This window comes from Archocentrus centrarchus, chromosome 17 (assembly GCF_007364275.1).
Source record: "Archocentrus centrarchus isolate MPI-CPG fArcCen1 chromosome 17, fArcCen1, whole genome shotgun sequence".
In the NCBI taxonomy this organism is placed as follows: domain Eukaryota; kingdom Metazoa; phylum Chordata; class Actinopteri; order Cichliformes; family Cichlidae; genus Archocentrus; species Archocentrus centrarchus.
Window position 1 is genome coordinate 30,847,314 of NC_044362.1, and position 16,821 is coordinate 30,864,134.

Sequence of the window (16,821 nt, forward strand, 5' to 3'; positions counted from 1 at the left end):
CCAGCTGGGGTTCCCACAGCCAAAGGACAAGAGCCCCAGCGAACCAGCGACAACAGGCAGCCGACCCCGCCAGAGGCAGGTCATCCCTGCACGAGCCAAGGGAGGGCTCCAGGTGTCTGTGAACCGCCCAATGATGAGTAGAGCCCCCAGCAGAGCATGTAGAAGTGGCCCGAGTCAACCCAAACCACAGCCCCCAAGGGCCAACAACCAGACCAAAACACCCAGCCTCGTGCCCCTGAACCACCGACTGCCCGCCTCCCACGTGGGCAGCAACGACCAATGGGGAGCAAACATGTCCCACAGGGGGCGAGGCACAGCAAGCCCCAGACGCAGGACCAGACATACATGCACATATACACACGCACGCGCGCATATCCACGCACACTCTCACACACAGGCCATTCACAAGCGCATGCGCATGCTTGTGCGCGCGCACACACACACACACACAAAGATAAATGCACAACAAGACACACTCATCCACGTCAACCCATCTTCTGACGAGTGGGTGAATGAGTACCCCAGAGCCGGCAGCCACCCCAGAATGCAGTCAGCCCAACCCTCGACACCCTGACCAACCCCCGCCCAGGGATGGGTGCAGGAAACAGGGCTGTGGAAAGACTGCCCCCCTCCCCACTCATCTCACTATGTGTCATAGTTGTTGTTGCAGGCGGGCTGGTCTGAGTATGTCAGAAACCGCTGATCTTCTGGGATTTCCCCACACAACCACCTCTAGGGTTTCAGACAATGGTTCAAGAAAAGGAAAGTATCTGTGGTGAAAATGCTTTGTTGATGAACTCAAAAACCACTCATTACAACCAAGTTATGGAGAAGAAGATTTCTGTCAGTCAAGAACAGGAAATTAAGGCTACAGTTCATATGGGCTCACCAAAACATCGAAAACTGGAAAAAAAATTGCCTGGTCTGATGAGTCTTGGATTTCTGCTGCTACTTTTGGATGATAGAGTCAAAACAACATGAAAACATGCATCCATCCTGCCTTGTATCACTGGTTCAGGCTGGTGGTGGTGTTGTAATGAGGTGGAGGATATTTTCTTGACACACTTTGGACCTTTTGGTACCAAATTGGTATTGTTAAACACCACAACTTCCTGAGTATTGTTGCTGACCATGTCCATGTCTTTATGACCACAGTGTACCCATCCTCTGCTAGTTTCTTCCACCAGGATAACGCACAATGTTACAAAGCTCAAATCATCTATTGGACAATGAGTTCACTGTATCCAGAGTCACCAGATCTCAATTCAATACAGCACATTTGGGATGTGGTGGACTGGGAGATTCACATCATGCATGTGCAGCCAACAAATCTGCAGCAACTGTCAACAGGGACTAAAATTTCAGAGGTCTTCGAATCTGTGCCTCGAACAATTAAAGAGAGAGGTCATAGACTTTGAATAAAAAGCAAGTGAATAGTTTTTCTTTGGAAAGCCTCACTGATGATGGATATTATATGATGTAACCCATTTCTTGCATAATCATCCTGGCACTAAATTGTGACCATATACTGTATTTTTTTAAAAAAGGCCAGATCTAGGTCTTCCATGTGACTTCAACAATCTTATTACCGTATTTTCCGGACTATAGAGCGCACCATACTATAAGCCGCACCTACAAATTTTTTGGAAAAAACTGGAAACGTACATATATAAGCCGCACCGGGCTATAAGCCGCTGGTATCTCCGCCGCTCTTGGTTTTCCACAATTACTTGGCACTCAGCAGAGGGGGACAGACAACCCCAAATTTGAGTTATAACAAGTCAATTCACCATTGATTCGTTCACGCCGAGCTTACGTGCAGCGGCTCTATTTCCCTCCTGTAGTGCCAGGTCGATAGCCCTCAACTTAAAAGCGGCATCATAGGAAGTTCTTTTTGTGGTTTCCATGATGAGGGAGTTTGAAAAAAATCTCTTTTGTGCCTGCTGCTAGCAGTTGTTGGCGCTTTCTTCTTTGATTTCCAACTTTGACGTCCCATGATTCATATCCTGCTAAAGAGCCCCCTGGTGGTTAAAGAAAAATCCACAGAAACGCCGCACCGGGCTATAAGCCGCATGGTTCAAAACGTGGGAAAAAAGTAGCGGCTTATAGTCCGAAAAATACGGTAATTTGAAGCCTGATGAACTTGAGCAAACTTCCTCCCTGCATCATTAAAGTTTGATCTGCATATGTCTAAAATGCACAAAGGTCTTCATGCATAATACACAGTTTATGGTCACATCTCTGAAAAGCGTGTTAAAAAACAGAATTTTTTAAAATTATTTTTGTTTAAGCATAAAACACAGTGTGTACGGTTTTAACAACCTGAATTTCAGATGCTCCTGCTGTGTTAAAGCTCAATGACACGAAGGAGAGTAAAAATCTAACATGGCTGAAATCCTCGGGGGGGTTATTAGAACAGATCTCAGGATTTCATCTGATGCTGAAGCCTTGCTAATATTTTGACACCAAACAGTTGACATTTAGCCGGCTGAGCCCCAGTGTAAATGGAGAATCTCACATTTGACCTTTAAAAAGCATCAAAACTGTTGCTAACTTGACCTTAAGTTTGTTTGTTTCTGAGGTCTATAAGCAAATCATTGTAATTAAGTTGTTCCTTTAATTTTTTTAGTTTAATGGCTTAGCCATCGTGTTTCTGGAACTTCAACATAAAAATTAATTTTGGTCATTGATTAAACTGATGAAAAATTAAAATTAAGACCAAGCAGCGCCGCTCTCCTGCACCTGTTTCCAACAGCTTGTCCTGGCTCCTCAAACTGAATAATAATCACAGCCTTTCTGTGTGTACCTGAAATCCACTGTTTCTTTGTGTTTCTGGTTTCCTTCTGTCGATATTTAGTGTTTATCCTCATGTCTCAGTGTTACTTATTTGTCTTTTGGTTACTTCCAGTCAACTTAGTCACCAACTGGGAGGCATGAGCCAGTGTACTACTACTACCACTGCAGCTGGTCCCAACTCTGGTTAATGGGGAGGGCTGACCTCTCTACTGTGATGACCTCTGTAAGAAAGGGAGCATGAAAAAAAGAAGGTTATTTCCAGTTTTACGATGGTTACTTTATCCATGAGCGTTGTTGTAGTTTTCTATGCAGCTTTCGGTTATCCTCGTTTGTGTTCGTCTGCCCCACCCTTTTTGGTTTCACCGGTGTTTGATCGGCTCCACCTGTGTCTAGTCTGCATCCCTGCACGTGTAGATTTTTTTAAAAAATGTTTCAAATGTCAGAATGAGTGATACAGTCTAATAGTTACAGGTAGGAAGGATCTTGTGTAGTCCTGCACCCTGGGGCAATGAGCCTTTTACTGCATGTGCTGTGGTGAACAATCAGGGAGGCATGTATGTGGTGGGATGGATTGTCTATGATGCTGCAGAGTTTCTTCAGCACCGTCCTCTCAGAGCCTTCGTCCTGCTGCCCCAGCACGCTGCCTCATAAAAAATGTTTGGATTCCTTGAACAACCATTAAAAAAGTTCATGTTTTGTCCATTTTGCCAACCACTACAACTTAGATCCAAAATCTGAACCCACATGAAAAAATAATTTTCTTTAGTCAACCAAAAGTCTGTTACATTAGAGGTGTATGTACTTTTATAAATGTTCTGATTTAAGTGAAACAAAAGAGTCACAGTTTTGTGTTGCAGTTTGATTGTGGTTTGCTGCTGACTTCATTTATTTAATGCTTGTGTATTTTTTTTTTCAGGGACAACAAAGTCTCAGGGCAGCTTGTAAAATAGTGCATTTAATCTTGATTGATTTGTGATCATGGACACAAAAACAGGATCTGAAGGTAGTTTGGGCAAATTTTATCAGTTCTTTCTTCATCACAAAGCAACAAACAAAATCCACCTCAGGAAGTAGGATGAGTTTGTATTTATCCTTGTTTTTCGACACCTTTAGATGGACGACGTTAAACGTCTTCACGGTGGAACTCAAACCTGCTGCTTTAGATGCACAACCAAAGATGTGACAGATTCTTTCACATTGGGCGTTTTCATGAGGGAGCACTTAAAATCACACAGTGTACAACTTAAATGTCATGTTGTCATCCCTCACTGGCTTCCCACCACTGAACACATCATTTGTGTTCAAATTGTGTGAAATAAAGAGCCGAGCCACTCTGACATTTGGAAACTTCTGGATGTCAAATTGAAGTGAAAATGGAGTTGCGCAAAGTTTTCTTTCCAAACATGTCTTTGACTGCAGGAGGTTAATGGAATATATTTACCCGTCTAAACATAAGTCCCTTTTTAAAACTGACTGCGCGGAATCGAAAAAGCTCGGCCGGCCTTTACTCGCATTGAAGGGAAAATAAAAAAAAGACCATGAAGCAGAAGGAAGACGACTTCCCTCCAGATGTTTGCTGCTGTGCTTTTGGTGCCTCGTCACTTAAAAACTGGCCCTCTGATGTGTTTCTATGAAAGCGCTCAGAGAAAGGATGGATCACTTAGCGGGTAGATGGAGTTTTCTTCATGCACCGATGGGTTCAGATCTGTGTTTGAGCCATTTTACCCAAGGACATTTGTTCTTTCTTTCATCTCTCCTTTTCTTTTGCCCTCGTTTGCCCTCTCTGTCTGTTATTTCCTATCCGCTTTTTCCGTCTTACCACCAACCCCACCAACCCTCACCCCCACCCCAGGCTTTTCCTCTTTTTAGCTCCTTAAAAAAATCTGGCTGTCTAGATTTAGCAGTTTCTCTGTGCAGACAATTTATGCAGAAGTCATGACAGGAATAAACTTTGCTCCGTACTTTAGGAAGCTAGGACAAATTCACGAGGAACAAAGTGTAACCACTTCAGAAACAAGGACAGGAGACGAGTTTAGCAGAGGTGCCAAAAGTACACACACGTGTCACTTAAATAGAAGTACAGATAGTTCTGCTAAAAAAATACTCTGGTTTTATTCGTATAACGCCAAATCACAACAAACCGTCACCTCAAGGTGCTTTATATTGTAGGTAAAGACCCTACAGTAATTACAGAGAAAACCCAACAGTCTAAAAAAAAACCCTATGAGCAGCACTTGGTGACAGTGGGAAGGAAAAACTCCTTTTTAACAGGAAGAAACCTCCAGCAGAACCAGGCTCAGGGAGGGGCAGCCATCTGTGACCGGTTGGACTGAGGGGAGAGAGACAGGACAAAAGACGTGCTGTGGAAGAGAGACAGAGATTAATAATAACTAATGATTAAATGCAGAGTGGGGTACAAACAGAGTGAGAAGAGATGAATGAGAATGAGGAATAGAAGGAAAGACAGCAGTGAGAGGAGGAACGAGACAACAGCTAAACGTGTGAGCTTCAAATGAGATTTTCATGTTTCCTTTTTCACTGTGGATGAAGATCTTTACAGAAGTGAACTCAATTTAGGGAAAGAGGAGGATTATTTCTGAAGATGCTCTGATCGACCCCCCCGGAGTGTGTGTGTGTGTGTGTGTGTGTGTGTGTGATGCTCCTGCAGCAGGGATCTTTAGCAGGGATGTTGGGGAGGCGAGGTGCATTTAGTAAACACACTGTCTCCATTCATCTGTTGATAAAAAGCCCATGTGACTGCTCAGTTTGTCTGCAGCACTTTCGCACCCATTAAGGCTCACGCTTAAGAGCTGGCAGAGCTATTTTGGGCAACAGTCTGTTTTGTATTCAGGAGTTTTGTATGTAGTCGAGGTTCTTCCTCCCGATTTTGTCTAACCCCCCCGTCATTGTGACAGATTCTCTGTAATGTTTATGGACAGCATCTTTTAGTGCAGCCGAGAACCCGAGGCCGTCAGGGTGGGTACACCCAGGATCATCTCTCTGCTTGTTGCAGATGATGTGGTCCTGTTGACTTCACTGAGCAGTGACCTCAGACTCACCCCGGGGCAGTTTGCAGTCAAGTGTGAAGTGGCTGAGATGAGAATTACCACTTCTGACGACATGGTTCTACAAGAGTAGACTTTAAGCATCTTGGGTCTTGTTGAGCGGAAGAACAGGGTGTCTGAGCTGCATCTCTCCCCACCTTAGTTTCTCCCCAGCGGTCTGAATCACAACCAATACTTTTTAGCTCCTCCGGCTGAAAGACTGATGAGCTTATGCAATGGTGAGGCATTGGTCTGTCTCAGTTTGTACGTTACAGACAACCAATGGCAAAATAACACAACTTTGTCTCTGTGCTTGACACATTACAACAGCCACCACCAATAGGCGGACCTCTGTCCGGATCCGGACTGAAATGATGTCTCAAGCGGACCCGAACCTAATACCAAAACAGAAATAACCACTTTATTAAAATCTTGTTGAGCGCTTTCTGGTTTACCAGCGCAGATTTTACAGTCCTTACGGTAGTAGTGAAGCGTCCAATGAAACCCACTGACCGAGTTTGATACCACCAAGCTGGTTCCTGACGTAAACTTTGTAACAAACAGGGTTATTATAGTTAACGAAAACGAACGAAATAATGAAAACTGAAACTGAAAAAAACATTTTCATTGACTGAAATAAATAAAATCTATAATTAAAAGCAAAAAACAGTATTGTGAGTTTACAAAACTAACTAAAACTAACAGAAATTATAGATAAAATGACCTTTGTTTTCGTAATTTTATTTAAAACCCTTGTGGATTCATATGTAATAATTTTTTTCTGCTCTAACAGTTTAAGCTGGGAGCGCCATCGGGCAACTGTGTGCGTGCGTGCTCACCGCGTGCTCACGGTGCTTTGTGTGTGCTTTGGACAGTGCGTGCTCACAGTCCAAAGTAACGGCAGCGGTCTGCCGAGAAACCGCACCGATCCTTCAACGTAACCTGACGTGCGCCTCCGGAGAAATCGAACTACATGTCGGGTCCACACAGCCCACAAGGTTGTGATTAACCTGTTCAGTCCTTGTGCGTTTCTGGCTACTTTTTGCTGCAGTGTTTGAATTCATCAGTGAGAGAATAACTATCAGGACTAATAATCAAAGCAGCAATATAAGGACTCACAAATGTCAGCAAATTCCTGGAGGGAGCTGCTGGAACTATCGGAATGGATATGAGGAAATAAAGAGAGTGGAAAAACAGGGACAAATATGTTTGCAGCCAAAAAACTGAGCACAAAGAGCGAGGACCAAAAAAATCCCAGCCGGCACATAAAACACCAGCACGCGACCGCAAGGTAATTAACACACACAATCCAGCTACACAAGCATAAATGGTTGGCCACTTAAGTAGTTGTTTTTGTCCAACATTCGCTGTGTTCTGATGGTTTACACCACGTGTTCTGATGGTTTACACCACGTGTTCTGATGGTTTACACCACGTGTTGTGATGGTTTACACCACGTGTTCTGATGGTTTACACCACGTGTTCTGATGTTTTACGCCACGTGTTCTGATGGTTTACACCACGTGTTCTGATGTTTTACACCACGTGTTCTGATGGTTTACACCACGTGTTCTGATGGTTTACGCCACGTGTTCTGCACTGACGCTGAAGTTTGTTGGAGAGTTTATTCAGTTTTGGAGTTCATGTTTTTCTTTGTTTCTCCTTGTTGATGTTCATGTGTTTCCTTAATATTACACACATTAAACACGTAATGCTGCTATTTTGTGAACAGCTGGTTGTTGAATGCAAATTTTTAAACGGTATCTTTTGTCCCCCCAGTGCTGGGGGTTACTGGGGTTAGGTTAATTGGCTATTCTAAATTGCCCATAGGTGTGAATGTGAGTGTGAAAGGTTGTTCGTCTCTCTGTGTTGGCCCTGTGACAGGCTGGCGACCTGTTCAGGGTGTACCCTGCCTCTCGCCCTATGACAGCTGGGATAGGCTCCAGCCCCCCCGCGACCCTGACCAGGATAAGCGGAAGCGAATGGATGGATGGATGGATGGATGGTATCTTTTGTCGAGTTATTACACAATAGTCACTCTTGCTCCTGACAAAGTATGAAAAACTAAAACTAATGAAAACTAAACTAAAACTAAGCATGAAACCAAATATAAAAACTAATGCTCTGAAAACTAACAAAAACTTATATATCACATTAAATAGTTGGACTTCCGGACTTTGGCCTCATGAAATTTTGTCTGACTGGACCTCTTTAAATTTTATTTGAATACCCCTGCATTACAATAATCTTTGAATTGTGATGGGTCATGAGCTGGATGAGCTACTACTTCCTGTCAGGTGACAGCTTCACTCTGCTCCTGCATCCACTTACAAACATGAACATGTAATTTCAGCACATGTCTGGTGCTGCTGTTTTATTGTCTGTTTCTGTACAGGGCTTTTAAATGTGAAAATTTTATCCACCTTTGGTTTTGACAGAGCCGGGATGCAAAGGGATGTGGGACAACATAGCATGCTGGGAGCGAGCTGGGTTAGGGGAGACCATGACCATCCCCTGTCCTCGATTCCTCAGGACTGTATTCGGCAGAAATGGTGAGCATGACTGATTAATAAACAAGTGTAAAGGGGATCTTTTACTATACTTTTTTGCATCTCTACAGAGAAAAATTTATATTCAAAAGCCTAAACTATTGATAACATGATTATATTTTAGTATTATCACTTCGGAGTGCATTAACTCACATTGTTTTGTAGTTTCTGACACTATGCATGTGCTCACTTTGGTCTCAGTGACATAAATTTTGTCGTTATATCTCGTTCTTGTAAATTTGTTGCAGCTAACCCCCGTCTTACACTGAAGGCATATTTTAAAAAGATGTTTTAATGAATATTATAAGCTGCATCGCCATGCAAACATGGACACCAGACGTATGAAAAACTGGTGTCTTTGCATATTACTTGAACATTCTTCAGCTCCATTACTTTTGCGTGGCAGATGCTTTACAAAAATTCCCAAACAAAACAAAACTCTGAAGCATCACAAGGGAAACGAAATGGACCTTTAAAAAATTGTGTAAATTTACTTTCACTTTGCTCACTTCCTATGAGGCTTCTCCTGTAACATTTATACCAGTCAACAAAAGAAATGCAAGACTGGGTTTAAAATAGATTTTATAGGTTGACACTATAATAAATGCATATGCAAGATATTTAATATGAATGTCTGGATCTGTTGTTGAGGAAATACTCTCCATTCCTGGTTTAGTGCAGGTCCCAGTGTTGTGATGGTCATTGGTTGTGGCTGGATCTGATAAACACGTGAACCCAGCATTTCTCAGGTATGTTCAATAGGAGGCATATCAGGACTAAATGCTGGCCAAGGAAGTGTCTGGATCTGTTCCCGATCCTGAAAGGCCTGCGCTAGTCTGGTAGTATGTGGACGGGCCTGCTGAAGCAGCCACAGGATGGGGTGCAGTACAGGTTGGAGCACACCAGCAACAATCAGAGTGCTCTTATGGACATGCAAAGCTACAGCAACAGCTTGAACACACATGCCAGCGTCCAGTATGCCAACAGCCCAGCCTCGGTCAACCTCAGTCATTAGCAGCACCGATAACAAGGTCGTGCATGCACTGGCCTTTTTGTGCTGTGAGACACTTGGCTTTAAAATGCAGTAAAGAAAACCAATTCTGTGGTTTACAAGTGAGTTCATTTTGGATGGTTAACAAATTACCACTGACAAAAGCCACTCAGCTGAAACTGAAAGCTGTTCACAGGATACATTTGTGTTTCTTAAGAGGCTAAAATGATGCACTGAAAAATGGACTTAAAGACTGAAAATGTATTTCATGGCATTTCTTTTTGGGAATAGTATAATGAATACAATAATACTTTGAAAATGTTTTAAATACTGTTAATTCATGCGAAAACAGAATGTTGGCGGCAGAACGTTTAATGAAATAAAGCAGGGATGATGTTTGCTTGTAGGCTAACTTGGACGTTAGCATCAGTTTGATTTCCTCGAAAGACAAAAGAAAAGGAAAAAACTGAAGGATCTTTTTTTTTGGATTATAAAAAAACATCTGTGGGAAATGAAAGTCTGGGATAATCACACATGGTGTTCAGACAGATAATCTCCCCAAACTGATGTAAATTTTATGGTTTGTGAATCATGAACAAACTACACCACAGTCACATGACTTCACAGTCACGGCCTCTAAACACATCCCAAATCCCGGAAACCAGTCGTTCAGCCTTTTGTTAGCAAACACCTGCTCTGGGACACACGAAAGCTTTATGAGTTTATGAATTTATCATGAATTTATGAGTGGAGTTTGTATTTTTTAACTTTTTTAGATATAGAAAAAATCTGAAACTGTTGACAGCTTTTGCTTCCCACAAACCTTATTTAAGACGTCTCATCAAAAATCCATTCAAATAACCTGCTGACCTTCAGCTGAGGGAACGGGACAAAAACATGAACTCATCAGCCGGTTTTTATTCCTGCAGCATTATTGATTCAAAAATGTAATTTTGCTAGAATTGTTTGTTTGTTTTCAGTGAAATTTATATGTGTTTTTATGCATATTTATCAAATGTAAAACTAAATTTTTAAGACTCTTGTACAGCAGCAGTTTTTAATAAGTTACCAATATCATTATTACTAGTACTAATACCTCTTAAATGTAACTAAATTTGAATTGAAATAAGCTTCAACATCCACCTCAAAGGCTTTCTCAGTTTCAGTAATTACACATAGATTACAACATGTATTACAGACTATTATATTTTATTGTAATATTTCATTATCTTATATTTATCCCCTTGAGGCGACTGTTTGTTGTGATTCGGTGCTATATAAATAAATTTAAATTACATGATTATGACTGATATTGATGATGGTTCTATTCTAAACCAGGCCTCAGATATCTGCAGATCACTTTATGCAGAGCTGCGCGTAAATCACACAGCAGATGGGTTCTGCATTAATACTCACAAGACTCTCTGTCCCCGTTAGACGCTTGTCATCTCCCAGTTGTGTGAATGTGTGCAGTCACTGGATTCCCTCCTGAATCCATCAGATTTTCCGGCCAGTGACCAGATGGCAGTTTAGGTTTCCGCTCTGAGTGTGCTCTGATTTACATTGATGACTAAACATCGTGCAAGCGCCCAGCGGCTTGTTCTGAGCCAGAGCTCACCCCGACGCTTCCCTGTCTGGGACAGATCCAGAACCCCTGAAGTTACTACATTTTACTGGGATAGTAAAGACACATTAAACACGATCAAGATGGTATTGAAGGCTTTTTTTTTTTTTGTTGATTAAACATAACCATTGAGAAAAGAAGATTTTTTTTTCTCTAAAGACAGCTGTTGTATTTTTTTTAAAATAAAATGATAGCTCTCCGAAATAGAAGTTCTTTATTTTACTCAGCATTATGAGAAGGCACCTCACCTTCATACTTTATAACAGCATGAAAAGCATAGTTTAAGTAAACTGAAATGAAAACAAAAGGCCAAAATGAGATAAAACAATAACAACCCTGAAAATAAACCTGTCTATGGTGCAGATGGGACTCGGATGCAGACTTGGAATAAAAGTTAACAGGTTTATTTACAATGAAGCAAAAGCAAGATTTTGACAGCTGAAGGATTTCCAGTTGGCAAATCCAAGGCTCCGATACTGACAGGTCCACGGATGAATCTCTCCACAGGGAAAACTCCCTCAGTCGGTGCTGAATTCCTGCGCAGAGGAGAACAAACAGGTGTGGCAAAGGCCCAGAGGAGAGGCAAACAAATGTTCTGAGAGAAGGAGACAACTTCACTGACTGCTTCCAAAGTAATCATTAAGCATTGACTGAAGGTCTTCCTTCCTCTTAAATAGCACACAGCAAAGAGAGAATGGGTGAGCCAGCATGCGAAAAATGACTTGTCACGTGTAACTGAGACAAAACTGTATATATATGGGAGAACAGTTGTTACAGTAATTACTGCAACTGTGTGCAGTGAACTTCATCTTCAAAGAGACTTCAGTGCATCAGTCGGTGCCTTGAATCTCTCGGTCTTCTGAATTTTTTTGTATGCTCAGTTTGGTCTTAAAGGGAAAAAAAATACTCAAAGTGCGACTTTGGTGGATATTTCCCATTGTTTTTTTTGAGGTTTTACAAATGTAAAAATAAAAAAAAAATCATCAAGTAAAGCATAAATGAAAATGAATAGTTGTATCCATATGTAAACAGTTACATTTTGTTTCACATTAATGAGCTGCAACAAGTTATTGCTGACATATTGATACATAAGTACATTCTTTTTTCCTGCATCCAATGTTTTATTTTTTTTTTAGAGCAAACAGGTTTAAAATATATATATATATATATATATATATATATATATATATATATATATATATATATATATATATATAAAAAGTTAAACCACAGTTAAAACAATATACAATACTAGTAGTACTTTTACTTTAGTAAAAGATCTGAAAACTCTCCCCATCATTTTTCAGTACTGCATGCTGTATTTGCGAAAGCTTTAATCGGCATCATCAGCCAACGTCTGCACATCAGTGACATTCACATTCAAGACTGCTGTTGTATTTAGAGCGATCGCAGCAGTGCACACAGCGCAGATGCTGCAAGCAGCATCAGCACATACGTGCAAGTGCAATTCCCCGTTGCTTTTTGAATCATTGTCTTAGTTTCAGCTGTGATTTAGTGGACAGGGTTTGTTGAGTATGCAGCGAGGCGGAAGCACGGTGGCGTTCCTTCCAGTCAGTGCACAAATGATGCTTCGTGCTTCTTACAGTGGATTCTGGGAATTTACAAAAGGATGAACTGCACTGGCACCTCCCCCCCCCCCCCCCCCGCAAATTTCCCTCAGGGGTCACTGCCTGCTGTGCATGCCATACATTTTAGACGCACTGATGGTGTTTTTATGCAATGGAAATATAAGCAATAACCTTAATTGTGTAACAATTTACAATGCAAATGTTACATTTCTAGATATATTTTGAGCATCCATCTTCACGAGAGCCCATTCATTTTTATTCTGCGTGCTACTCTGATGAAATGTTGCTATTAGTGGTGGTACTAATACTCATAATTGACAGTAGTAAATTAGTCTGTCAGAAGGGTTGAAGCGCTGACATTTTCATGCTAAGTGTTAAAAAAGACTCCGTCAAGCTGAAATGAGTGACCTACAATAAGTTTGCTCAGTTAGGAGTTCACTGAATATGGATATAACAAAAAAAAAAAACGGACAAATCACCAGAAAAAGTCAGACGATTAGTCACTGATGACATTAGGGATGCTGGTGCGATTTAAATGTGTATTTAGAAGAGAAATTTTTCTTATCATCTTTGGTTCAGCATCAACGTGGAAGACACACCAAAGGCCATCGAGGCCCTCCGCAGGAATACATGTTGAAACTGTATTAAATCAGGGGTGAGAAATAGAGTTTCTATTAAGGCCACGCTGGGTGATGAGACTCACATTAATAGCCAGACATATAGTTGATTGACAGGCTTTAACGGAATAGAAAATGTGAGTCTCATACTGTCATGGTCCTGGGCCGGTGGCCCAGTGTTTATGTTCATGTATAGTTCTGTTATTATGGTGTCTGTCTCCCCATACTGATGTGCTGTCCTTAGGTGTTTAGTCTGGGTGTCAAGTTATTTCCTGTTTTATTTTGGTAGGTTCCTGGTCTGTGTGCTTTGGGTTTAGTTTGTCTTGTACTTCCCTCCCAGCTGTTTTCCATTTGTTCATTACCTTCTGTGTATTTAAGTCTTGTGTTTCCCATGCTCCTTGTCGCGTCGTTGATGTTATTGTGCCTGCGTGTGACGTTTTTGTGCCCGTATGTTCCTGTGCTCCCTGTGGCTTCCCTTCGTCTCCTCTTATTTGTCATCCAAGGTTTTTGTATTTGTTTTTTCCTGTTGAAATAAATCCCTTTTAAGTTACGCTGACTTCTGGAGTCCTTCGTGTCAGCCATTCCTCGCCTGTTTCCTCCCCGGCCATGACACATACAACCTTTTCACCTACAGTCTGAGCCAATAAAGCCCTGAACCAGTCTGCAAACATTATTAGCCTATATGACATTTAATGAAGCAAAATAAAGCATTCTGATTTCAAGAAAACTGTCATCACAACCTGTTTCACAAGCCTGAAATAAATTTAATGGAACCAAATAACCCTGATGCATTGTAAAAGCAAAGTAATGCATCTTTATTTGGTTCTTGCACATATTTCTACATGCCTTATCTAGCCTTCTGCACAGCCCAAAAAAGGACAACTCAATATTTGTGTAGGAGGTTTCGTAGAAATTAAAGCTCTTAAATCATGTACTTCACATAAAAGTAAACCTTGGCCTTTATCGGTTTTAGATTTATCTCAGAGTTGCTGTAGTTGCATTTTCAGTTAAACAACTTTCTGAAGTGTCTCTTCTCTGTCTGGGACTTCACGTCTTTGCTGGTTCCTGGATTCAAACATCAAAAAGATGGCAAAAATTTAGTTCTTTGAACATTAGTCTATTGCAGGGCAAACACACAGACAGATAACCATTTGTAGCTACAGCCAAAAAGCCAACAGGTGGGAACCTACACAGGCACATGCAAAGGAAACTTTAATAAAAACTTACTTACAGCTAGAATCCAGTAAAAGAGATAAACCAAATGAAAATGACAACCACGGTGATCCAGGGGTTCTCAGGGAACAGCATCAAGTGGTGAACAGAGAGAAATACAGGAAACCTGTCGCAGTGACACCTGCACGTTTTCCTGTTCATGATCTGTTTCCAAAAAAAGGATAAAACAGGATGCAGTCAGTGCTTATTGAGAAAGAGAGACTGAGCTGTGTGTGCACTTCTTCTCCTTTAGGTAACATTAGCAGAAACTGCACGTCAGCAGGATGGTCTGATGTTTTCCCAAACATAACCAGCGTGTGCGGGGCAGACGCGAGCCAGGATAAGGTACAGTAAACATCTGGACTGTTGCCTTTTGTTTCTCTGAGTTGTAAATGTCACCTGGACATAAACGAATTCCGGCTGTGGAGCAGGAAAAGAAGCTGTAACCTAACACGGACCATTAGTGGCCCATAATTGACGAAGCCCGCAGGGTTGGCTGTTAATTAACACCAGTTAGTGGTGAAAGACTGCTTCTTTAAAAGGTCAATATGCCCAACAGTACTGTGATACACATTTAAATGTGAGCAATTTGTGTGTGCACACTCTGCTGCCTAGTTTTTTGTGTCATTTAATGGGGAAAAGCACCATTAGCCTTCCTCTAGAAGCAATTCGGTGTTAAAGGGTCGTCATTTTATGTTTCCCAGAATATCTGTATAATAGCAGCCATTTATCCAGGTAGGAAATTTTCTGAATGGCTGACAGGTCATACAGTTTAACTCCACTGCTACTGTAAGCTTGGTTGGACTGAGTTACATACATTTGAGACAGTCTGGTATCATAGAATAGGAATAGTCCAGTGGTATGCACATATTTAATATTAAGGCACACCTTTATTCATATCTGTACAGCATAGGTCATCCAGCATGTTGCTAAATCTTCTTTTTGCTGTATGATTTTTATTTAAGAGTGTCTCCACTTCACTTGTATACAGAGGCCTGTGCAAAAGTCTCGAACCACAGCTCTTTAATTTATTTATGTTTTGCTTCAATGGTGCCAGATTTTCTGGTAATTTTTTAAATGTGGTCTTGAACAATTTAGCAAAGAACCAATTTTAAATTTATCTTTAGGTACTTTGTTACTAGCAGCCTGTCAGGAGAACATGTCCTCTCCCATTTCTTTAGTAGAATCTATGAAAAATTGTACGTTTCACCTATTTCCCAATACCGTGCCTCCAACGCTGTATCAGACACTTGGTCTTCTTGCCTCTGGGTTAAATCTAGCTCTCTTTTGAATTAGAGCTGGTCTCTTTCCATGGCAATGTTTAGTTTCCAAGTTCCGCTTTAGCCTCCGTGTCAGCATTAGCCAATTTCAACACACATTTGAAACATTCAGTGAATCAAGGGTTTCCCTCTTTGTGCGCTTGTAAACTGCAGCAATAACATCCCAAAATCCTAAAACACACCTGGACCAGTCTCATGACATGGCAACATGCCTCAGCATAGACAACAATGAATCTGAGTTAGTCTGAAAGCTAAAGTTACAGCTTTTGGTGTTCAGTCAGGCAGTAATTAGGCTTTTTTTTGTCATTTTATGATCAACCACAATCTGATTTAATGCTGCACAGGACACGAGTCTGCGAACAGCAGGGCACTGTGAAAGTGAAAGCTGGCTGCCATGCTGAGAAGTTGCAGTTGTGCAGCTCTTCATCTAACAGCTCACTATAACCGCTTCTTCCGTTTTCCATTACTCCCGGGATATTTCAAAGTGATTCATCATCAAAAAAAACGCACTTTCTACATCAATATTGTGATAGTTTGGGGATATGCATGGATAGGCAGTATTATGAGGAGCAATTCTCCAGACATTGAGCTGAAAAAAAAATTGCCAAGCACACAGTGTTGAAAAGACGCTCAGTGCTTTTAGCATAGTGTAAAAATGTGAGGCTACCACTGCAAACAATACACCAAGGTTTTAACTACACTTTGAAATATAATTATTTAAAAGCTGACTGAACAATAGTCGTGCAGAACAGAAGTCAAACAACTTGATTTACAACCGCAATCAATCTGGGTCATCTTGACAGGTCACCAAACTGGAGTTTCTGGTGTGTGTGTGTGTGTGTGTGTGTGTGTGTGTGTGTGTGTGTGTGTGTGTGTGTGTGTGTGTGTGTGTGTGTGTGTGTGTGTGGCCTTTATTGGCCTCTGTTGTGGTAATTGCTGCTGTCCTCCTCGTTCACGTCTGTGGTTCAGTTTGGGTCATGACTGTGCGTAGCTGAATCACCCATTGTGCTTGTGCAATTGTCCGCTGAGCTCTCTCTCCTTTCAGTTCTGGCTCTGTGTGGCTTCTCAGCTCACAACCATCCTTTGCTGTGTTTTTCTGTTGTTGTCTTCAGCAGGGAG

At 41.4% G+C, this 16,821-nt stretch overlaps 1 protein-coding gene across 1 annotated transcript in view; it reads left to right on the forward strand.

The window, feature by feature from the left end:
- The window catches only part of vipr2 (vasoactive intestinal peptide receptor 2), a 76,318-nt gene that overhangs the window by 36,842 nt on the left and 22,655 nt on the right, over nt 1–16,821 (forward strand). The window contains exons 3-4 of the mRNA XM_030752248.1: nt 8,279–8,392; nt 14,676–14,767. Of these exons, the coding sequence (XP_030608108.1) occupies nt 8,279–8,392; nt 14,676–14,767 (206 nt within the window). The remainder of the gene's footprint in view (nt 1–8,278; nt 8,393–14,675; nt 14,768–16,821) is intronic.